The 24,663-nt window shown below is 38.8% G+C and overlaps 1 protein-coding gene across 3 annotated transcripts in view; it reads left to right on the forward strand.

Moving 5' to 3' along the window:
* The window catches only part of LOC110159413 (rap1 GTPase-activating protein 2), a 168,640-nt gene that overhangs the window by 66,902 nt on the left and 77,075 nt on the right, over nucleotides 1-24,663 (forward strand). For 2 of the 3 annotated variants that reach the window (XM_055166835.1, XM_055166836.1), the window contains exon 1: nucleotides 5,361-5,977. The exons of the other annotated variant lie outside the window; for it this stretch is intronic. In XM_055166835.1, the coding sequence (XP_055022810.1) occupies nucleotides 5,850-5,977 (128 nt within the window). In that variant the 5' untranslated portion in view covers nucleotides 5,361-5,849. Of the gene's footprint in view, nucleotides 1-5,360; nucleotides 5,978-24,663 lie in introns of those variants that run through there. 3 annotated transcript variants of the gene reach the window in all.

Consider the following 24,663-nt stretch of genomic DNA (forward strand, 5'->3'; position numbering starts at 1 on the left):
TGTTGGTTCAGTCATGCTCTGTCTAACGTGTAGTTTTGTTTTGTTTAGTTATTGCCGGTTATAATCGTTGAAACTTTACCACAGGATGAATCAAAGAGTAGATATTTTATACCTCATGTTAAAAACAAAATGGAAAAAAGATAATTATATCAAAAGCAAGTGCAAATTGATCTGTTTGCACATCAGTGCTCAATCATTTTACAATATACAGTATTTGACGATGAAGCAGTGGCGGAGTTAGCAGTTTGGGGGCCCTAGGTGAACTTGAGTTTGGGGTCCTCGCTATAATGCGCAGTTTTTCTGTTTTGTTTTGTTAAATATATGTACTGTCTGTTTTTCTCCATTGTTCTTGAGACATGCACATTTCTATTTATTTGAATTATGGTGGATTACAAACTTGTCTTTTTTGTCTTATTTTTCTCATGATTATTGTTTAAAAGTAAACTACCCAATCAAATTGCTCTGAGGCCTCGGCCATTAGTGGCACTGAGGGCAAATGGTTGGGGACCCCTCTAGGTTTGGGGGCCCTACGCAGTCGCCTACTTTTGCCTAATGACAGCGCCGCCTCTGCGATGAAGTCAAAGTTAATGATGCCTATACACATAGAGTAAATATTATTTGTTCCAGTCTTACTACTACGAAGTGTAAAAAATATTACTTCACCCTTACAGTGTTAGGCCAAATTAACACTTTGTCAAATATGAAAAAGTTCAGATCAGCCACACATCTGTCAGTCTGTCCTAGGTTGAGCTACTGCTATCACCACTGTAGAGAGGAGACACTGAATAACAAAATGGGCTAATATAAATAGATTTGTAGCCCTGACAATGACAAATGATTGCATACAAAATATATATCATTGTCATGAAGCAATTTTCCATTATTTTAGTATTCCATCAGAAATGTGCTAAAACATGCCCTGTCATGGTTGAGGATCAAGTACAGCACAGAACATCACAAATGAATTCAGATACAACCAGGGAGTTCAGATGAATTTTAAAAAACAATTCTCTTGAACCACTCTCAAAAGCATGTGTAGACTTATGGAATAGCTTAGATGATCAGATCAAAGCTTGGACTAACTTGGTGCACTTCAAAAAAGAACAAAAAACTATTTAAAATCTTACAGAAATGATGTACCTAGAAAACTAGATCCATTGTCTTCACAAGTAAACCACGACCATTAATTAAACACATGCTTTTCTTTAACATTACCTTTTCTTTTGATACGATCATAGTTTAGTTTAGTTTAGTTTAGTTTAGTTATTTTACGGTCATAAACAATAAATTTTGTGCCTTCTTTGTTGTTATTATTAGTTTGTACGACCATAAACAAAAACAAACAAACAAAAAAATCCTTACATTTTTCTCATTCCCATTTGCTTATTTAGATACAATTATAAACGATAAACTTCTGTGCCTTCTTTATCATTATTATTAGTTTGTATGACCATAGTATGAAATTTATTTTGCTCTCTGTAAATATTTGTAAACTTCCTTGATCAATGTACATAAGAAACCACATCATTTTTGAAACTATGTCACGAACAGAGGTGGGTTAATATAATTGTTTTTCTTCTTCCCACTTCTTTTCGAGAAACGTGCTTTTCTGTTGATTACAATGTATATGTAGTATGTGTATGATTATTGTTTCTCTCTTGGCACAAACTCAAAATAAAAAATGAATCAGTCAATCAAAAATCAACATAAACTGGCCACAAAAGTACAAATCTAGTCTTTATACTCTTGTTTGGAAGATGATACAGAAACATGTTTTATTATTAATGAAGTCTTTTTGCATGGTTACGGTCACATTTTTGTGTAGTACTTTTCCATCTTCAAAGCACTTGAAGCACTTTACATCAAGGAACCACTCACCCGTCCACATACACATTTATACACCTGTGCACGCAGACACTGGAGGCGAAGTGGGTTAAGTGTCTTTCCCTAGGACACAACGACAATGACGGCATTCACCAGCAGGAGCGGTAATCTCACCGTCAACCTGTGGGTCTGTGGATCTATATGAATGTGTATGAATAAGTCGGGATGTAACAATAACTGAAATATGGTGATATCGTATTGCCAAAAATTCTCACAATAATATCGTGGACTATCATAATATATCGAACCACAAGTTTATTTGCTTAAATTCATTGTCATGGTGCAGCAATAGCTAAAACACAGAGGGAACTACATAGGCCATGATCCTTTGCTCTATTTCAGTCCAATCTACATGCTGAAATAACTGTTATTAAGCAATTTTTGAAGCCTACAATAGGGGTGTGCAAAAATATTGAAATATTGATATATTGTATCGTTTAATGTGATGACATAGTATTGATGTCTTGAGCTACTGTAATTATATATCACCAAGTGCATTTTTTGGTATATTTTGCTGAATTATTTAGTTACAGCACTACAGTGTTGTTGCTTGTTAAGAGAAAGGAAACTCTTATGCAACACATTTCACATTTTCACAGTTTTGATGAGTAAAATGGGTGTGTTTCATATGAACTTTGCACAAGAAGTGGTTTACCAAAGACTTTTAATATCACAGCCATGATTTAGCCGTTTTTTAAAATTGAACCGCGCACTGTACCGAGATATGTATCATATCGTGGCCTATGTATCGAGGTATGTATCGTATCGGCAACTTCTTACTGAAGCGCAGCCCTAGCCTACAATATTACAATAAATATCGTACCGTGAGATGCATATCATGAAAATATTGTAACGACAGAATTGGATATCATTACATCCCTATGAATAAGCGATACATGGGTGAGTTGTTCCTTGACTGTGGGATTTGAACTGCCAACCCACCACAACGGACGAACACTCCAACGGAGCAAACGTCGCCTCATACTTGATATCAAAATCTCCCATATTTCCAAAACAACCATCGCACCATTTGTCAATTTTCAATATCTCGTTCTAGTAGCTGTGCCATCTTGACAACCAAATCCCCAATATTCATCTTTTAAACATTGAAGGATAGATTCTGCTTGAACGCGGCAGATAGAGAAGTCAAGGCTAGCAGTTACGTAATGAACACTAATATAAAAATGTCTCGGTGTGAAAAATAAGTGTTATGCAAGACTAAAGAGTGGATTCTACAGTGAGACAGAAAACATGGACAGATACATTAGGGATTTTGTGAAGCGGCCATTGTTTCTTTCATTGGGTTAATTGAATTATTCCTGCATTTGCTGAGTGGGTCAGTCAAGCAAACAGAGTGGAGCCAGAGAACAGGTGGTCCAAGATAGAAGCACTCCCATTCGGATCAATATGTTCTGAGAAAGACCGTGCTTTAGCCTTGTTTACTGAGCGTGGAGGGAGGAGGGGAGGAGGCCAGCAAAGAAAACTGATCTGGAGTGATGTAAGATTGCAATTGTGTACTGAAGTGGTTTTCAATCAGCAGCGCAGGTATCACTGGGGCTACTTGGAACTGGACTATTCCAAATGTTTTCCTGGTTTAGATTATTTGGAAAATCATTGTATTGTCGGTGTTTAGTTGTTTTTTTATTGTTATTGCTTAAGTTTTGAATTACATTTGTTTTGGTAATCTGATTCTTTAAAGGTCCTACATTACACAAAATTGACTCTTATGAGCTTTAAGCCATGTTGTAATCTTCTTACCTCAACAAAAACATACCCAGAGTTGTGTTTTGTTTCATTTATGACTGAGTAATCCTTTATTATTCTGTTTCCATCCCCAAGGTTCAAATGTTCTGTTCCACCTATGTCACAAAGCAGTAGTTTTCAAGTTAAAGGGACAGTTTGAAATTTTGGGCATAGGACCTCATTTCCTAGTGAGCCAGAATGTTGGAGACATGTGGAGACACTTTTTTAAATAGTGCAATCCATGTATTTGCAGACTTCGCTGGTGCTATGCTAGGGCATGTCAATGGATATAGTTAGCCTGCCACTAAAAACAGTCTTACCCACTCCACAAAACACCCGACGCAAAATAATTATTGCACCAGACTGTCTATGTAAATGTCTGTGTCGATAAAATAATGTCTGAAATAAAACTAACCTTGCCTCGCATGAATTGTTGCATGTTGAGGGACTATTTTCTCTTATATCAGTCCGCCGCTGCCAAGCTTTCTATCAGGAAGTACAACTCGCTGCTGCTGCTCACACATCCTGGTTTAGTCCTTATTTTGGGCTGGTGCAGTTCCTTATTTTACTCCTGATGATTTTAGCATTGCAAACGTTTAGTCTAGTTCCAGTTCTGGTTTGGACCTGCTTCAACCTTGGTTGAGTCATGTCTTATTTATAATGCAGCTCTGGTGTAATCCTAGTTTATTCTCATTTCATCCTTGTTTTTTTTTTTTTTTCTACCTGTCTAGTTCTGCTTATAGTATTACTTAAAGGTGCACTGTGTAATTGTTCTGGTGGTGGGTGCTTGCCCTGTTTGTTTGCATGGAGATAACTTTGCTTTGCCTGAAATGTTCCTGAGTATATCAAAAATAATTTCGAACTTTTTTTTATTGCTCAAAATTAGTTTAACAATCTGCATACTTACTCTGAGTGGAGTCCTCTTTCCATAGATATGACCTGTAACTTATTCTGGTGGCATCCCCTGCTTGCCTCCATGGAAATAGATAAATAGATATTATTCTAGGTGAAGCAATAACTCTATGGAGCCAAGCAAGTGCCGAAAAGTTCCATAATACACCTTTAAGTGAGTTTCTTTTTAGATTAATTTCTTTATCATTCTTTACAACTTAAATTGCCCTTGTCTGTTTTGCCAGTGTGTATTATGAGAAAAACAAGAAGGGTTTATTAGTGCAGCAGTTGGATTAGAAAATGAATATGGGAAAGAGAGAAGATTACACCCCGCCAGGAACAGAATGTCACAAAATGTGTTTGTATCCTCAACAAGGGTGCCATTTGCTGTAATTATTATTTTGTTTTGTTTAATCTCTTCTCATTTTCACGTTGCTCTATTTCAAATGCCTTTGTCCTTGGCAACAGCACAGGCGGGCAATCGGCCGCTAAAAGCACGCTAGAATCTGAATTTCACACTTGACAATGTACGTGCGAGAGGGACAGGGTGAGACGCTAGGTGTTGGGTGCACAGTCGTCCTCGCAGTCAACTCATAAAGCCCAGATAGAACAAGGTCAGTGAGATTAATATAAAATCATTAACAAGGTAGAAACAAGGGCAGAGGAGAGGGAGAGGAAGGAGGGGCGATGTAGTGGCCGAGTCAAAGCGGGCTCTGGAGAGGGGGGCGGGGCTTATTGGGAAGCTCCAGCCAATCGGGAGCGGGGTGGGTGCGGTTTAGAGATAAGGAAGGAGGGAGCCAAGCGGTGCAGGCACAGACATAGCAGGAGCATGTTAAGAGGAGGAAGAGATAGGACTTATTCAGCAGACAGGGATGAATTGGTACAGTGTGTGCGTGGATGGAAACAGCTTGGTACCTTCAGTTGTATTTATTAGATACTATTATGTGCTATGGAGCTTTAACTGTTAAGCTGATTTGAAAGGAAGGCAATGCAGATAGTTCACCTTGACATACAGCTAATATTGTTCCACCTTGGACTTTTGGATTACAACAAAGAAAAGAAGGCATTACTAACAAAGTGGACTTAAGTATCCGGACTGCTTGCATGGGAAAGGATCGGAGATTTTAAAGTCTTTATCCCTGACCACAGATTTTGGGCTGTGGTGAAACCAACTCAAGCTGGAACCAAGCAAAGCATACACGGGTACCAGACAGGTGCTGCAGCCTAGGGTCAGCCCCAGCAGTAGCAGCAGCAGCAGCAGCAGCAGTGGTGTCATTGGTCCGAGACTGTCCCCCACAGCGGAGACCCCAGCCCCCTCTGACCCCAGGACCATGTCGCAAGCCGGGAGGAGGTTCCACAACAAAAAGGCCGGTATCCGAGCGGCGGTCATCCTCATAGGACTCCTGCATAAGTCCAGGAAAGCCAAAGAGAAAGAGAGGGAGCGGGAGGAGAGCGAAGGGTGGGTAGAGTCTGTGTCTTCTGCTGCTTCTTTATGGTGGTCCATCTGTGCAGACATGGACTTTATTGGCTTGTCATTGTTCTTGGTTAATTACAGCTTGAGACTGACAGACTGTTGTGGTAACTTGTAATTGTAGTGCATTATGAGTCGGGCTTTTTAACAGTTTGACAGTGAATAGGCAACATTTACTTGAGCTTAAAGGTTCACCATGTAACTTTTCTCTTCAGCTTCAGTTTATTTTCCATTTGCAGTGTAAAAAACACATTGGAAAACAGGTTCGTGAAATCTGAAGCCCATTCATTCATTCATTCATTCATTCATTCAAAGCAGATATAATAAATACAAACCACATACATGTTGTTTGGCATTCAACTTCTTTATCGTCATGGAGACAAGCCGGTGACGCCACCATGCCAGGTTACAAGTCAGAGCTGAGGAGAGGTGAACAAGAACTCAAGTTTCTCAAAGTATTTATGAGCAATATAAACACCTCTAGTTTAAGCCTCAACTTAGATAAGTTTAGTTGATTTTCTGTGGAACATTCAAGGCAAAGCAATGACATCACCATGGCGACCAGCAGGTACCAGAAAGTTACACAGTGCAGCTTTAAAGACCAAAAATCTATTCAAATTTCAGTTGGCGACACATCATTCTCTGATCTTTTCCCCAACACAGCAAAGCTTGGGCACATCCTAAAAGCTCTTTAAATTACAGTTTTAAGAAGGAGATGTCAAAGAAAAGAAAAAAAAATAAATCTCCAGTCTCCCAGTGAGTACAAAATGTTCAGAGTTTCTCGTCAATGATCCTCCTCAAACATGTCTTATTACAGACATTGATTCAGTAAGACTTTCAATAAACAGTAGCAGCTAAAGCAAGCAGAGAACAGAAAAGCTGGCAGTTTGACCCCACTCCTACTTCCATCGTGTCCTTTTGCAAGACATTTCACTCACCTCCACAATATTATAAGAATGTACCACCGCCACGTCAGCAATAGAGAGGCAATTGGTTCATATGGTATATTTATTTGAATGGCACATGGTGTATGAAAGAACTATATAAATCCACATTTAATTTGCTTCATCTGTATTGGACTGGAGTGGAAAAGTCTAGTTTTATAACCAGGCCTGTTCACTTCTATGCATTTTAACTACTCATAATGAATCTTGCACAAGCGTGATAGAACTTGACCCATATATGACTTTATTATTAATAGTAACATTCACCTGTCATCTAAGTATAGTGAAGTATATAATAGTCTTCTATATTTCACTCATCCATAAAGTACTTTGTCTTGTTTAGTCTTGGTTCAGTTTAGACTTTTCACTGGTGGAACTGCTCGTCTCCATGGAGATGTGATTGCTTTACCTGGAAGATCCCACAGTATTGCATTAGACTTATCTCACATTTATTCAGTTACATGTTTTATTCCTCAGAAAAGTATACCTTCTTATGAGTAAGACTGATTAATCTGTGTATAATTTGTTCACTCGTTTTTCAATATAAAACCAAAAATAAAAAAATGAAAAAATGTCAGTTTTTTAAATTATTTGTCTCCAAAACCAAAATGAAAAAAGGGATAACGATATTTTTTTTTTCGATTTTGTGTTTAAATGAATAATGGAAAAAACGGATAATGGCCGTATCCCGTTTCCGTGACTTAAACCTTAAACTGTGATGCCGGACTGAACCAGGATTGAACCAGGACTAAACCAGGTCTGGGACCAGACCAGAACCAGACCAGGACTTAGACTGGGACTAGACCAGGACTGAGACCAGGACTGAGAATGGGACCAGACCAGAACTGAGACCAGGATTGAGACCGGGAACAGAACCGGGACCGAGACCAGACCAGGATGGATACCAGGACCAGACCAGGACTGAGACCAGGACTGAGACCAGGACTGAGACTGGGACTGAGACGAGAACCAGACCAGAACCAGGCCGTGATTGAGACCGTGACCACAACGAGCCTGAGACAAAGACCGGGACTGAGACCTGGAACAGGACCGGGACTGAGGCCGGGACTGAGACCTGGACTGAGACCGGGACTAAGGCCGGGACCAGACCAGAACCAGTCCCTGATTGAGACCGGGACTGAGACCGTGACCACAACAAGCCTGAGACAAAGACCGGGACTGAGACCAGGAACAGGACCGGGACTGAGGCCGGGACTGAGGCCGGGACTGAGGCCGGGACTGAGACCGGGACTGAGACCGGGACTGAGAGCGGGACTGAGACCGGGACTGAGACCGGGACTGAGACCGGGACTGAGACCGGGACTAAGGCCGGGACCAGACCAGAACCAGGCCGTGATTGAGACCGGGACCAGACCGGGAAAACGGTTTAGTCCTGTTTTAGACCTGGTTCTGGTGTTATTTTTTTCCATTATTCATTAAAACACAAAATCGAAAACTGAAAAAACGAATCATTATCCTTTTTTTTTTTTTTTTTTTTTTTTTTTTCATATTGGTTTTGGAAACAAATAACGAAGAAAATAGTGTTTTTTTTTTTATTTTCTTATTTTTGGTTTCTATTGAAAAACGAATGAACGAATGATACACAGATTTTGATTCTCTCTAGATCTGATCTGTAACTTCTGTTAAGTGGTGCAACCTGCTTTTCTCTACAGATATAGATAAGTTATTGCTTTCAGTGGAATATTTCAGGCAAAGCAATAAAAGAAAAATGATATAACTCTACTTTAATACAGTCCAACAGCCCTAAGTGAAAATTCAATTCAAACACTAGTATATATTGTGAGAACTGGGAGTATAACCTTTTGTCTCTTTTGGCGTTGTTTAAGCTCGTCTGGGTTTGTGTTCACTTTCCTGGCGGCGGTGCAGTGGGCAGTATATGTGTTTGTGTGTATTTGGGTCAGTCTAAATGACAAATGGAAGATGGAGCGTGTGCAGAGGTGCAGAGGGGGACAGAGGCGACACTCCGAGCTGCTTTTCAAGGCGAAATCTGAGAACGCACAAGAAACCCGGGCTCTTTTGTACACATACGGACGTGAATGGGCTGAAAGAGAGGTGCAGAGAGAGAGAGAGAGAGGGAGAAACAGAGAGAGGGAAGGAGTGAGGAAGAGAGAGAGTGGGACGGAGACAGTGAGCAGGAGAAAGGGTGAGAGGGAGATGAAAGAGAGAAAGACTGAGACAGAGAGGGAGAAAGGGGGAGAGAGGGTTAAGGGGAGAGGGTAAACAGAGGGGAGAGAGAGGAGAGAGGGGGAAAGAGAGGAGAGAGAGAGGGAGAGAAAATAGAAAAAGAGAGGGAGAGAGAAAGAGAGAGACGAAAGGAGAGAGAGAGGGACACAGAGATGGAAGGAGAGAGGGAGAGAGACAAGGGGGGGAGGAAGGAGAGAGAGAGGGAGAGACAAGGAGAGAGAAGAGAGAGAGGGAGGAAGAGAGAAAGAAAATAGAAAGAGAGGAGACAGAGAAAAGGAGAAAGGGAGGAGGGGGGGGAGTGAGAGAGAGGCAAGGAGAGAGATGGAGAGACAGCGAGAGAGAGAGAGTGAAAGAAGGAGAGGGAGAGAGACAGAGAGGGAGCAAGAGGAGAGATAAACAGCAAGGAAGAGAAGAGGGGGGGAGGGAGAGAAAAAGAGAGAGATGTAAAGAGAGAACGGGAGAGAGAAAGAGGAGGAAGGAGAGAGGGAAAGAGGAGGAGGAAGGAGAGAGAGGGAAAGAGGAGGAGGAAGGAGAGAGAGAGAGGGAAGGAAGGAGAGAAAGAGAGACAAAAAGCAGGAGAGAGGGAGAGACAGAAACAGAGAGAGGAGGAAGGAGTGAGAGAAGAGAGAGTGGGAGGGAGACAGTGAGCAGGAGAAAGGTGAGGGGGAGATAAAAGAGAGAGAGACTGAGACAGAGAGGGAGAAAGGGAGAGAGAGAGAAGGTTACGGAGAAAGGTAGAGCCACAGAGAGAAATTGAGAGACAGAAAAGAGAAAGAGAGAGACAGAGGGATAGAGATAGGGAAAGAGAGGAGAGAGGGAGAAAATAGAGAGAGAGAGACAGAGAGGGATAGAGAGAGACATAGAGAGGGAAGGAGACATAGAGAGAGACAGAGAGGGAAAGAGAAAGAGACAAGGAGAGAGGAGACAGAGAAAGAGAGGAGAGATAGGGAGAGAGAGAGAAAGAGGAGGAAGGAGAGAGTGAGAGAGGTAAGGAGAGAGACAGAGAGGGAGAGAGAGGAAGAGAAGAGGGGGAGAGGGAGAGAAACGAAAGAGAGAGATGGAAAGAGAGAGTGTGAGAGAGAAAGAGAAGGAAGGAGAGAGAGGTAAGAAGAGAGACAGAGAGAGGGGGGGGAGGGGAGAGAGAGACATAGAGAGAGAGATGGTGTGAATTGGAAACACAAAGGCACAGGGCAAAGGGTTCGGTCAGTCACACACACAGTATTCTTATAATAGCCGTGCACAAGGCTCTGGAGCACCTGTTGACATGGGCTCATTTAGCAAAGCCACAAAGCAAAGACATTATTGTACGGGCTGGAGCTGAAAGCACTGATTTGTGTGCTCTCCTACCCATTACACTGCCCGCTGATAACATTTCAACTTTTTTTTTTTTTTTTCATCATAACAGTGTAAAAATGTCAGTGTTTGGTGTGCAAAAGCATTCGGATTTTTAACTTTTGACTTGAATAAAAAAAATTCTTCAGCTAGTCTTAACCTTTATCTTAAATATGGATTAGATGTCTTTCTATTTGGACTGTTCGTGTATTAAGAGTTGTGTTATTGTAAAACATTTTTAAACGTTGACTGGTCTACTATTACTTTTTAAATTGTGTCTTTAATTTATTATTGTTGATATATAATTACGTCTTGTATAAAAAGGTCAAATAAAAGATTTTTCTGTCATAAGTGAACACAATTTACCAAAATAAAAATGTAAATGGTCACAGCTTTTTTTTCATTTGTGGGTAACTGACCAGTGGTGCACATAATGAAATGGGAAATGTGAAAACCTGACCTGCTTTTAAAGATATTTTTGGCCTTTCAATTTTGACTGGACAGATAGATTCAGCAGAAAGACGTCAGCATTGAAAGAAGAGAAGGACATAAATTGGGAGTTTAGGCTTATAACATGCTATAAATGATTAAAAATGATTATCATACGAAAATTTTACCCCTAATCTGGTCATTTACTGAATTGAAGAAAATGAAATTGAAAAAATATGAAAAAGTTGAGCTATTAAGATTTTGACTATGGTGCAGACTTTGTGTGGTTCTTGGTGGACTGGTTTAGTCCTGATCTAGTCCTGGTTTAGTCCTGTTTTAGGACTGTGTTGGTCCTAATTTAGTCTTGTTCTAGTCCTGTGTTAGTTCTGGTTTAGTCTTGTTCTAGTCCTGGCTGGTTTAGTCCTGATTTAGCCCTGATCTAGTTCTGGTTTAGTCCTGTTCTAATCCTGGGTTTATTTCTGTTCTAGTCCTGTGTTAGTCCTGTGTTAGTCCTGTGTTAGTCCTGATTTAGTCCTGGGTTAGTCCTGATCTAGTTCTGGTTTAGTCCTGTTCTAATCCTGGGTTTAGTCCTGTTCTAGACCTGGGTTTAGTTCTGTTCTAGTCCTGTGTTAGACCTGATTTAGTCCTGGTTTAGTCTTGTTCTTGTCCTGTGTTGGTCCTTATTTAACCCTGATCGAGTCCTGGTTTAGTCCTGATTTAGTTCTGGTTTAGTCGTGTTCTCGTGCTGGTTTAGTGCTGCTTTAGTCCTGGTTTAGTCTTGTTCTAGTCCTGGTTTAGTCCTGATTTAGTCCTGGTTTAGTCGTGGTTTAGCCCTGATCTAGTCCTGGTTTAGTTCTGATTTAGTCCTGGTTTTGTATTGTTCTAGTCCTGGTTTAGTCCTGATTTAGTCCTGATCTAGTTCTGGTTTAGTCTTGTTCTAGTGCTGTGTTGGTCCTTATTTAGCCCTGATCTAAATCTGGTTTAGTCCTGGTTTAGGCTTGATCTATTTATGTGTTAGTCCTGGTTTAGTCTTGATCTATTTATGTGTTAGTCCTGGTTTAGTCTTGATCTATTTATGTGTTAGTCCTGATTTAGTCCAGTTCTAGTCCCGGTGTAAACCTGTTTTAGGCCACTTATAGTCCTGATCTAGTCCAGTTTTCTTCCGAGTTTAGTCCCAGTTTTGATGTGGTACGTACTTTGTAACATAACATTCCCAACACGATACAGACCTGTTCGAGCTTAAATCTGTTACACAGCTGAAAAAGTGACAGGTTTTGCTTTGTTTTCTGAGCTGATCAATGCCCATTATCTCCTGTCCTTCACATGTTCGGTGCTCTTTGATTTTGGCAGCAGCTCAGAGGGATTTTCCTTAAAAGTAGTTCGGGTCAGATCCTCTTACGGCTAATGCGGCGTTTGAAGAGACCTGTCAATACGACCTGTGGGAGTAATCCAACTGGGAACACACAGACAGGTTTGCGGGGCATTTGGCTATAATGCGAACAGTGGGCAATGTTGTAATGAGCAAATCAAATCATAATATTGTCTTATAAGCAAAAATGCATGTTCAACTTCAGAAGACATGTGACTGCAGAACATAAATTGTGTAACTTTTTTTTTGCAAGTCGATTAAGAGGTTCACTATGGCTATGTTCAGACTGCAGGGTTTAATGCTCAATTCAGATTTTTTTGTGAAATCCGATTTTTTTGCGAGGTCATTCACATTTCCAATTAAATGCGACTTGTATGTGATCTCCAGTGTGAACTTTAAATGCCCCAAAAGTGTCCCGCATGTGCATTGGAGGACACGGCGACATCACACTCAGCGAACGTGCTCAGTGTTTACGGAAGTCGCCTAAATGGAAGCGAGCATTAAGCACCTGGACATTTTAAAGTTGCTGTCGTGCTGGAGCCAGAACATGTACAGTTTATTTTGTTTTATGGAGGAGACTGAGAAGGACAGGGTTTTTGGCCATAGCGTTTTGAGGGGTCATGGCGTTTTTGTGGGGCAGCGGCAGCAATGTCCGCAGAAAGGAAAGTGTGGGTGCAGAGTCGCAGCCAAGAGTGGTGGGATGTGCTTTGGTGCTTCACTTACACGAAGTTCAGACACAATTTATTCATGACGAGAAGAACATTTGTGTATATTTGTGACGTGTAGGTGGGATGAATGCAACCTGGCCGTTCAGACTGAAGTCATATGTCATAAGATCGAAGGAGCACATATCCAAGTGGCCTGGGTCTCCTTTGAAAAAATCTGACCTGTGTTGTTCAAACTGTCATTAAAAGATCAGATACACGTTGCAAAGGGGTGAAAAAATGAGATTTGGGTCACTTTAGGCTGTAGTCTGAATGTAGCCTATGAAACTTTTTTGGTGGAGGATGCGCTACCGGCTTATCTCCATGGAAACGGTATTGTTTGCCTGTGTGTTCCACAGAATGGCATTAAACCTGGCATCTACAATATCTTAAAATTATTTCTTGATGGATGTTTTATATTGCTTCAAATCATGCATTCTTCCTACATACGAGCTGGCCTCTCCACAAATCTGACCAGTAACCTGGTCTTGTGGCATCACCAGATTGTCTCCATAGATATTGATACATTTAATGCGATGCTGTGGAATATTCCAGGTAAAGACATCAGATCTGAGTTGGATTTGGCATAAAAAATTAAGAGTTGGTGGTTTGAACTTTGCCTGAATGTTTACTGTTATTGTGGGACATCTGTCTTACATTTTGCTGTTTCGTTGCATTCACAGTTAAGGCCGCCACACACTACAGGAGAATCTGCTCGATTTTGGCTGCGATTTGCTTCTCCCAGAGTTTGTGGATGCGTGACCCGACTTTGTATTTTCGTATGCGATTTTGAAGCCGCTGTGCTCCTCGTTTGTGTGATGTCAGTGCGACTCTGAGCTGCTCTGTCAGATCGAAACCACCAAACATCAGCAACAGCCAATAAAAGCAGAGAATTAACAAACACAAAGGCGCAAGATACAAACTCGAGATACAGCGAAAATCATTTTTACTCACCTCTCGTGAAGTGTTAAATTTAAACTGCAGCATCTCATCCATATTACCCATAGAATTTGTCCTCTGCAATATAATGACATCCAGTCCACAAAACAGCGCAGTTAATCCAGTTTGAAGTGTTGTTTAAAAGTAAAAAGGCAAGAGTAGTTCCTCACGTGTGTTTGTTTACATTCACACAACGCACGGATTGAGGTGAAGCTGCAGATTAGCGATAGTGACTCTACTTCCTGTGTACTTTATCACCAACCTTCTATGCATTAAAAATCATGTGTCTGAAGTTTTGCACCACATTTCACAAATAATAATAACACAGTTTGACTTGTATCTAAACTAGAAGTGCAGCTCTGACCTTTTGGATACTCAGGAGTCTCAAAGCGTGTCGTTTTACTGTAGACAGGAAATGGCAAACACAATCGCACTCACAACTGTGTAGCCTGTGGTCCGCAGAAATATCCCGCTGCAGTCTTTGCGATGGGGGATTTAAAATGTCATAAGATTCTCCTTGTGTCTGTGGTGTACACTTTTTGTCACATGTTTAAAAATCGTTTAAGACCAAAAAACCCTGTAGTGTGTAGTGGCCTTCATACATTCTTTTCTTGTATCTGCATGTTATATCATATCTAAAAAAAAACTTGTCTGACCATGTAGACTTGGAGTTAATGAATAGCCCATGTTGACATTTACTTTCACTCGTACTGTTTATGTGTTACTCTCTCGTTATTCTGACTATGAAGGATTTAAAAAAAAACTTTTCCATTATATTTTACACAGCATTTATTTGTGCACCACTTCCTACTCTTCCCACTTGTGATGTTATGATATATAATGGTATAATGGTTGGTTCTGTCTGGTACATTGTGTAGAGAGCAGCAGATGGTCGGCATTCAACACATGGCTCCATTCTGAACTAATGACCTGGACCAAAATAGAGTGTGGAACCAATGGACTGTGCTATGTTGCCAATGCTAACTTTATTTTTCTGTTGACATGATCTGTTGCTTAAAAGGTGCGCTGTGTAACTTTTCTGGTGGAGGGTCTGCCATCTGCTTGTCTCCGTGGAGTCTGCTTAGAATGTTCTACACTATGACGTTAAAAGTGTTTATTTCCATGGAGACAAACAGGCGATGCTACCAGGTTAGAGGTCAGACACAGTGTGAATGTGGTCAGACACAATGTGAACTCTGTTTTTTCAGGTGTTCGGCAATAAAAACAAGCATAATGAAAGAAATATGAGACAAATTTAATGCCATACTGTGGGACATTCCAGCTGAAGCAATGGTAGCAGACCTTACACTAGAAAATGTCTTAGGGTCACACTAGGACTTTAGAACCGTGCCGTGGTCAAGCAGAATTGCACAGGGTTCTATGTTCCGCACTCACACTTGCACAACCGAACCAGGCCACATCCTGATGACGTCATCCCGCAGCACTTTTTGTTTACATGTGCTAATGCTTTTAGCGGAGAAAATATCTATTAGCAGCAGAAATATCTATTAAATAGTGAGGCAGATGTATGTCCTTTTATGATACGCGCTCCTTTGTGAGTTTATGGAGATAAAAACATCGCGGAGCAGTGATGACAAGGGGAGAGGAGAGGCAGTTAAACTTCTGTCTGTCCTTATTGAAGGTGTGTTTTGGAGCAGATTTTATTCACTGTTTTCCTCGTATGAGTAACATGAGTGCACACACAGGGCTCAGATAGTAAAGTCATGCTTGTGCGCATACATGAGCAATCGTGCCGTGCTTTGGCCCACCTCCTCCAATCGGGCCAAAATCTCATCCATGCCGCACTTGAGCACGGTTCGATTGCACTCACACTGGACAAATGTACCGCGCTTTAGTGTGAGGGCAACCTTAGTGTACCTTTTAAGTTAACTTTTAGTAATGTAGTTTTGAGTAGTTTTCAAATCGTGAATCACAGCGTTCAATTCTATTTTTCTATATAAAGTAGACTTACTTAGTTACATACAGATATAGTGAGTTGCATAATGTGAATTGTATTTTTTATTTTTTTTCTTAATGTACCTTTTATTGTCAAGGCTTACTGCAATTTACGTCACTGAATAATACTATATAGACAATTATAAAGCATTATGCAATCATTTCAAAAAGACACACTCTTATAGTAGAGAGTTGCTTTTAGTCTCAACAAAACTATGTCATATATTATGTCATTATATAAAGTACTGTTTCAATTCTACCTTATAGAAAATGGGCCTTGTAACTACTAACACACATTTACTCTTATACTGATTCATTTCCACTATGGACAATGTAGGTTAATAAATTCACCCCAAACATAGCTAACCAACTGGGAATATGGATTATTATTATTTTATTTTTTTTTTCTTCAATATATTGTGTTTCCAGAATGTAACCCATAACCTCCTTGCTGAGAAACATCATACTCACTCCTCTTTCCCACATATGCAGTCTTCACATGTGGTCCCTGTGCAAACTGGAGCTGTACTCTTGTCCTTTAGTGATAAGACCACAGCACTGGGTCTATTTGCCCTCCATTAACTTGAATATATGGAACCCGCTCTCCTCCTCGTGTTTATATTACTCTACACATTAATGCACAGACAGGTCCTGCATGTGCTTAAGGCTGTACGCTGTTTGTCCAGTGAAGAGTTGGAGCCGCTGTCTGAGAGTACTTACTGCTACTTCATTCAAATCTGCCATAGTAAAAGTACTTACTAATAATGTTTAACTTGAAGTAGAAGTATTCGTAGATGTATCCCACTGTGGTAAAGTAGGAAAGAGGTGGGTGGAAATTACATAATCAAAATACATGAATAGTACGTGTTATTTTGGTTACCACTTCTAGTACTGTAGAGGTTAATGCCCCATTGCGTAACATTTTAGCTAGAAAACAGACTGAAATAAAAGCGTGTTATTGTTTTTTTTGTGTGTTTTATGATGATTATTTATGTTTTGATTTGTTTGTATTGCGAGTTTAATGTATTTCTTATTCTGTAAAGCACTTTGAATTACTTTCTGTACGAATTGTGCTATACAAATATACTTGCTTTGTCTAATGCAATACTGTGGAATATTCCAGGCAAAGCCACCAGATCTGAGTTGGCTTTGGGATAAAAAAAAAGAGAGCTGGTGGTTTGAACTTTGCCTGAATGTTTACTGTTATTGTGTGAGCGATTGTAACAGGGCATCTGGCTTACATTTTTCCATTTCGTTGCTTTCACAGTTAAACAGTTTTTTCTTGTATTATTTGCATCTGTTATATCATATCTAAAAAATAATAATCCACTTCCATCTGGCCAGTGTAGACTTGGAATTAATGAATAGCCCATGTTGACATTTACTTATGTGTTACTCTCTTGTTGTTCTGACAGTGAAGTATTTTTCACGAGGTGTCGTTTGATTTTCTATTTTACACATTTACACATTTACATGCTTAAGGTTGTGTTTTGACATTTCATAAATAGTACCCAATTTAAAGGCAAAAATGACTCCTTTAAGATTACATTAAAGCAATAAACTTCTTCTTTATTTATTCGTGCCACCATAGTTTCCCCAGAAACTATGGGAAACACTGAATTAACATATTTAAATCAGTTATTTACTTTCAATCAGAAGCAGAAGTAAAAAGAAGTACTTCAGTGGGGGATCTGAGTCAAAGCTCCATTAAATATTAAACTTACTTTCAATACCCAAATTGATACCATCACATGCACACACACACACATACACGCAAGCACACACACACAAACACACACACATTACGCCCACACTGTCCCCAGCCCCTGTCAACTTTGTCCTCTTTGTAATCTTTGAGCTTTACTTTTGTCTTGTATCTTGTATGTGGTTTGTTTGTCTTTACTTTTTCATCCCAAACTATTTTTCCTTTTAAAATCTGTTTCCAGAATGTCATTTTTCAGTTAGGTTTAGTTTTAAATTAAATTATCTAAAATCTTTGCTCTGTGTTTCGTGGAAAAACTTGTTTGTGAGACACTGGCGAGGAATTGGATTGTGAGTCTCCATCAATATGTTTGATTCAGTCTGTCAGATATTGATCCTTACGTTGAGAGTGCTGTAAATGTCAGTTGTTTGTAAAGAAGTGACAGTTTTTATCAGTTATATGTTATTGAAAAGCAGTCAGTGAAGTGTGTAGAGTTCACAATAAACATATAAATTGCACATTAGCAGGATACACTATGTGGTCCGCTCTAGGTTCAAATACCTTCAGGCTTATTTTTAATTGGCTCGCTCTAATTTAAGTGCTGCCTGTGCCAACTTTGCCCCATTTCTTCAGAAGTCAGCAGTAGCAATGTCACTGTTTTTAAGTGGAAGGAGTTGTAAAGGAAACTGTTGTAAACCTGAAAATGTTGTCTTTCAGTTGTCAATTTGTTGTCAATTTTAAGGTGCATTGTGTAACTTTTGTGGTGGAGGGTCCGGTCTCCTTGGAGATGTTATTGCTGTTGCTGGAATGTGCCACAATACGGTAATAGACTTGTCGATTTCCATAAAAACAAGCATGTGACACCACCAAGCTAAGTTACAGGCCAGCTCTATGGAGAGGTGAGCGTGCTTACAGTGAGAATGCATGTTTTTTGAGCATTTTTGAGCCATAAAAACAACTTTAATGGAGTGAATGCAGGATGGATATGTTTAATAGTTATTTACCTTCAATTTCCTCAATATGACATTTAACTATAGGTATTTTTATGGTTCAAAAATACCTTGAAAGATAGATAGAAGTTTATTGCTATATAAGAAGCACTGCAAAAAGTTAAAAGGAAAAAGTTAAAAATGTTAGGAGGAAATTAAAATGTTAAAATGAAAATGTATCATGATCTGAGTACATTTCACTTGTAAAATGATCTACCAATGGAATAGGACTTACTTAAAATATTGTAAAATATTAAAATACATCTTAAAGCAACTCTTGAAGTAAGAAAACCACACTTGTTCCATTTGGTAGATCATTTTACTTGTCAAGTTGAATTCACTCAAACAAAGTCAAATGTTCTTAATTTAAGTCATTTTAACTTACCTAGATATTGCTTTTTGCAGTGTAGACCTCCATCAGAGAAGTTACACAGTGCTTGTTTAATGTAGGTTTTAAAATCTAAGACATGTGCTTAAGTTGTACCAGTGTGTGTTCATATTGCTTGCTTTGTATTCATTCACTGCACACAGAGCAACATTACAGTAGTGCAGTGAACCAAATATAGCACGTGTGAACTCACCTCATCAGCCCTTAGAGCCGAGCGATCGACTCTGCTGCCTTTTACTCACGCTAACATTTATTTTAGGCTGAAAAACTTGGGAAAAATATCAAACAGATTTTTGTGACAAGGATTGTGATTGTGATTTGATTTGCATTTTTTTTAATACAGATTCTGTTCAAAGTTGTTACGGTAATTGACATAGGAGAATTAACAAAAAGACTAATTAAACTTAAGACAAACTTTATTGATCCACAAGGGAAATTATTTGGACAAACTAGTTCACAAGTCACAATATTTTATAATAACAAAGATTAAAAATATAAACGGTAATAATTAATTCAAAGTATTATAAGTAGCAAAAATAACAAGAGATAACAAGAGAAATAGTAAGAGATCATTAAATGTACATGTACAAAAAAATAATAAATACATTTTAAAATAAAGAAATATAGTATAGTATAGTATAGTAAGTATAGTTGTTATACAGTTGTAGGGAGTATTATCTGCTACATAATGTGAGCTGTTGCATAGTTGTAGGGAGTATTATCTGCTACATAATGTGAGTTGTTCTACAGTTGTAGGGAGTATTATCTGTTACATAAGGGCAAGTTGTTCTACAGTTGTAGGGAGTATTATCTGCTACATAAGAGTGAGTTGCTGTACAGTTGTAGGGAGTATTATCTGCTACATAACATGAGTTGTTGCACAGTTGTAGGGAGTATTATCTGCTACATAAGCGTGAGTTGTTGCACAGTTGTAGAGAGTATTATCTGTTACATAAGAGTAAGTTGCTGTACAGTTGTAGGGAGTATTATCTGTTACATAAGGGTGAGTTGTTCTACAGTTATAGGGAGTATTATCTGCTACATAAGGGAGAGTTGCTGTACAGTTGTAGGGAGTATTATCTGCTACATTAGAGTAAGTTGCTGTACAGTTGTAGGGAGTGTTATCTGCTACATAAGGGTGAGTTGTTGTACAGTTGTAGGGAGTGTTATCTGCTACATAAGGGTGAGTTGTTGTACAGTTGTAGGGAGTATTATTTGTAACATGAGGGTGAGTTGTTGTACAGTTGTAGGGAGTATTATCTGTTGTTCCATTCACATTGCGATTTTGATTCAGTTCAATGTGACAGTCCTATTTTCCTCATGTTATGGAAGTGGATCAGAAGGATGGCAGTTTGATTTTAATTTGGCAAAAGTTTACTACTACGACTGGCACGGAGCTGCTGGCTTGTTACCCTTACAAATTAAATTTCCAGACTTGACTCATCTGTGATATGGGATTTTCATCAAAGTTTTTAATAACCTTGTCGTCTGATTATCTTTGTTTTTAAGAACTCTTGTCTTGTGTATCATAAGTCTCCCTTTGGTGCAAAAAAGATTGATTTGATTTGAGACTCTGGACAGCTGCAGCTTGCTCCCTTAAGAGAAAACATCATCAAACACTCCTCACCGTGGATTGAAAATTATTCTGAGGGCCCTTCAAACAGAGATAATCTTGATCTCTTATCACTGAGCCCGAAACAAAACGTCTCCAACACGAAGTAAGTGAGTTGTTTTTGAAAAAGACCACCACTTCTGATTCAAATAATATGAGTGCATCTGAAGGCGAATTAGATCAAGCATGTGTTATAACTCAAGAGGACAGTCTGAAATGAACGTTAATTCTTTAAGGAAGCATTTTTAATTGTCCGTAAACCAGAGAGTAAGGCTGGTGTGCTGTTAGCATGCTAGTTTTCTGCATTACTGTGATGGTAAACTCTGCTCTGGTTTCTGAAAGTTGTGAAAAGTGCTTCTAAACTCACCATGGTGAATAATTAGGAAAGTGAGGAACGACTTCGGACTGCTGTAAAGTATTGAAAATTGAAAACGAGTTCAGGTTTTCACAGTTTTAAGAGTAAAAAAAAAAGTTTGCATTAAATGTCCTATATAAAAAAAAATCAACTCTTGTGAGCTTTTAGCCATGTTATCTTGTCAAAAACATACGTAGAGTTGTGTTTATTATTAATTTATTTACATCTCCAAAATTCAAAATGCTCTATTCCACCTTGTGATGTCATGAAGAGGTAGTTTTTAAAATAACAGTGACCCTTTTTTACCTTTTGTTCAGCTGTGATTCCAGGGCTGATATTATCCAAATGATTCTAGTGAAGGTGTATGGAGTTTAAAAACACATTGGAGCACTTCCTGTATTACCACATGACATCAGAAGGTGGAAAAGAGTGTTTTCTGTTTGAGAGAAGAATATGCAGGGTTTTTGTGTGTTATACTATACAACTCCAGATATGTTGATGAGGAAATAAGATTATAACATGGATCAGAAAATAGGGTAATATTGGCTCTTTAACTGAATGACTGACTGAATTAATGTTTTTGTTTTGTTTTTTTTCACTTTTGCCATTACTGATCTGGCAGTTACTTTTATAAATGTTAAGGCGTCTCTGCGGAATTCTACCATCTGACAACAAACGTGCCTAATTTTCCCATGAAACATTATATTCATTTTATTCATAACAGGTGGACATCTCTATCGAGTGTCGTCCACGCTTGGCTCTGTGCTGGTTGCGACGGGGGACATAGATTACAGTAGCAGCTGGTCTCACCTCTCACCATCAGGGCCTGTCTGTCCCTCTTCAGCCCTGACTCTGCAGAGGTGGGCACAGGGCCAGAGGAAATGAGACACAAACCACACAAGGGGCTGATAGGTGTCAAAGGGAATACAGAACAAGGCTCGTACAAAACACAGGTAGCATGGTTTCATATTGTACACGTTTAATTCAATGTTATGTGGATGCCCTACACCTTACTTTTCCTTCTGGTTCAAGACAACACCATGCTATGTGTCGTAAAGCAGTTAATTAAGAAGAAACAACCTGAGATAGCACCCCGTTTTGTTCATTAAAATGCAATTTTGGATGAGAACCACGTGGACTGAAACTGCCTGATCATTGCTTGTTTATCACGGTGCAACATTAAAGGGCCTATTTTACAATATTTTCTGATATAGAGCTGCTCGATTATGGAAAAAAATATTATCACGATTATTTTGGTCAATGCAGAAATCAAGATTATTCAAACAATAGTTAGACGATGCATTTATTCAGCATTTCTCTCTTTCTCAAAAAAAACAACACTTGGTTATTGATGATTTACACAAAACGTTCAAATTGAGAATAAATACAGGCTACAAATATGTACTTTAGAGTAGTAGTTGAAATAAGGCATAGACAAACATAAATGTAGCCAAAATGAACTATATATCCAGCAGTTCTACAATCTCTATATTTAAAAAAATAAATAAATATACTTATTTATATTTTTTAAAAATCCCAAAATAAACTTTGTTAAGCTTTAAATCATTTTGACTCAATTATGAGTATGGAGATCGTTTGACACACAAATCGAAATCTCGATCAAAATTCAATTAATTGCACAGTCTTTTTCTGATATTATTCAATCCAATCCAGCTTTATTTGTATTCACATTTTACCAACCCAAAGTCTCCAAAATGCTGCATAGAGTAGGCACAAAATAAATTAACACAAAAAATTTATAAATAAATATGCAAGTCAATTAAAAAACATATATTATGTTATAAAGTTGTGTTTTCCTTCATTCACACAGAATGAAGGAACTCAGATCCTGCATATTTGGGCTGTGTTCTTCTCTCAAATGGAAAACACTGTTCCATCTTGTGATGTCATGTGGTCATGCTCCATTGTGTTTTTAAACTCCATACACCTTCAGAGAATCCTTTGAATGGTTTCAGCCCTGGAATTGCCTATTTCTCATAAAGAAAAGGTAAAAGGTGGATGTTAACTTGAAACCTACCATATCATGACATCACAAAGTGGACCCGAGCATCTTGAGCTTTTAGATAGAGACATACTAATGATGCATGGTTACTCAAACATACGTGAATGAAACAAAACATAACTCCAGGTTTGATTTTGATGAGATAACAGTGTTTTAACATGGTGAAAAACTCACAAGAATCTATTCATATAGGACCTTTATAGTGAGAGATAGGGACTAAATGGGCACAGCTATACTGTATGTCCTCACTTACTGTATGAACTCAGGTACAGGGCCTCCATGAACTTAAAAAGATTTTAAGAGTTCACGTTTTAGGTTTCAGGGTTACAGAGTGGTTCACATTTCCTTCAATAAACAGTATTGGGTGACAAAGCAAACAGCAAAGCGCTAACCTGCAGAGTGTTTACTTATGCTGGATGGTTTGCATGACACTGCTTTAAAACATGATTACTGTGTTAATTATAGCATCTGTGCTTTTTAGCCTGGAGACTCTGGGTTCAATTTTCTGGTTAGCTGCATTCACTCTAACAATCTGTAGTTGTTTTTCCCGTGTACATAATTATAGTGAAGTGGACAAACTATAAAAAATACTCAAATCTAAGTTCACATTTTGTATCTGTAGCTATATATTGTCGTATGCACTGGTGGTATTTTGCTATGGCTCCAAAGCTGCTCTAAGCCTGTCATTACAGCAGCCCCTCTAGGTCCTGCTCTCATCTGCTAACCTTTCCCGTTCTCCTGTTTGCTCTTTTGTCTTGGCTCCAGCTCACAGGGGCGTTTGTGAGGGATCTAGTTTGACGACTGTGATCATCTCAAATGTCATGTAAACATAAAACACATTAGGACTGTTGCTGAACCAACATGGCAACCGTTAAGAATAAAAATGGAAGACGTGATGTTACACTGTTGAAACTGTGTTGTCAGATCTTTGCTGCGATTTGCTAAAACACAGAGGAGAGAACAAACAGAATATTTATCTAGCCTTTGCGAGCTATTGCTGTGGAATCAAGTCTTTGGATAGTAATACAGAGTTTGAGTTTGAAAAGAATTATATTAAAATGATTACATTTCTCATCTCCTTTTTACTTGAGTTTTTAACCATGCTATTCTGTTGTCCCTTCATCAAATACATACAGTACCTACAGCTGAGTTTTACTTCATTCACATTTGTTTCATGAATCCATTAATCCAAGACAGAGGTGGGAACTTGGACTCGTCAAGTCAGACTTGAGTCACTATTTTTAGGATTTGAGACTTGAATTGATAAAATAAACAAAGACTTGGGACTTGACTCGGACTTGAGCCTTGTGACTTGAGAAGACTTGATGCTTCTCCTAAAAAAATATGTTTTTAGAAAATACTTTTCTCTTTGCAGTCGATACATGTCACGCTTATTTTTACAGGAACAAACTGGAACATGTTCCTAACACGTCTCCATTTGTTACTTAGGATGTAACTGAAGTACTGTGATATGGTGTCATCAAATGTACTGCAGTAATATACAATACAATACTGTAAAACAGAGGGAACGACATAGAGCATGATTCTTCCATTTCAGTGCAGACTACACAACAAAATAATTGTTATTAAGCACTTTTAAATCTTAATTCTTTTTATTCTGACCGTAATAATTCACACTCTTGTCAAGACATTTAAAAAAGAAAAATTAGCATTTTTACAACTCTTATATAAATAATCATATATAAATATACCTTGGCTTTTTAAGT

This window comes from Boleophthalmus pectinirostris, unplaced genomic scaffold (genome assembly GCF_026225935.1).
Source record: "Boleophthalmus pectinirostris isolate CB_2022bp ecotype Guang Dong unplaced genomic scaffold, ASM2622593v1 HiC_scaffold_9, whole genome shotgun sequence".
In the NCBI taxonomy this organism is placed as follows: domain Eukaryota; kingdom Metazoa; phylum Chordata; class Actinopteri; order Gobiiformes; family Gobiidae; genus Boleophthalmus; species Boleophthalmus pectinirostris.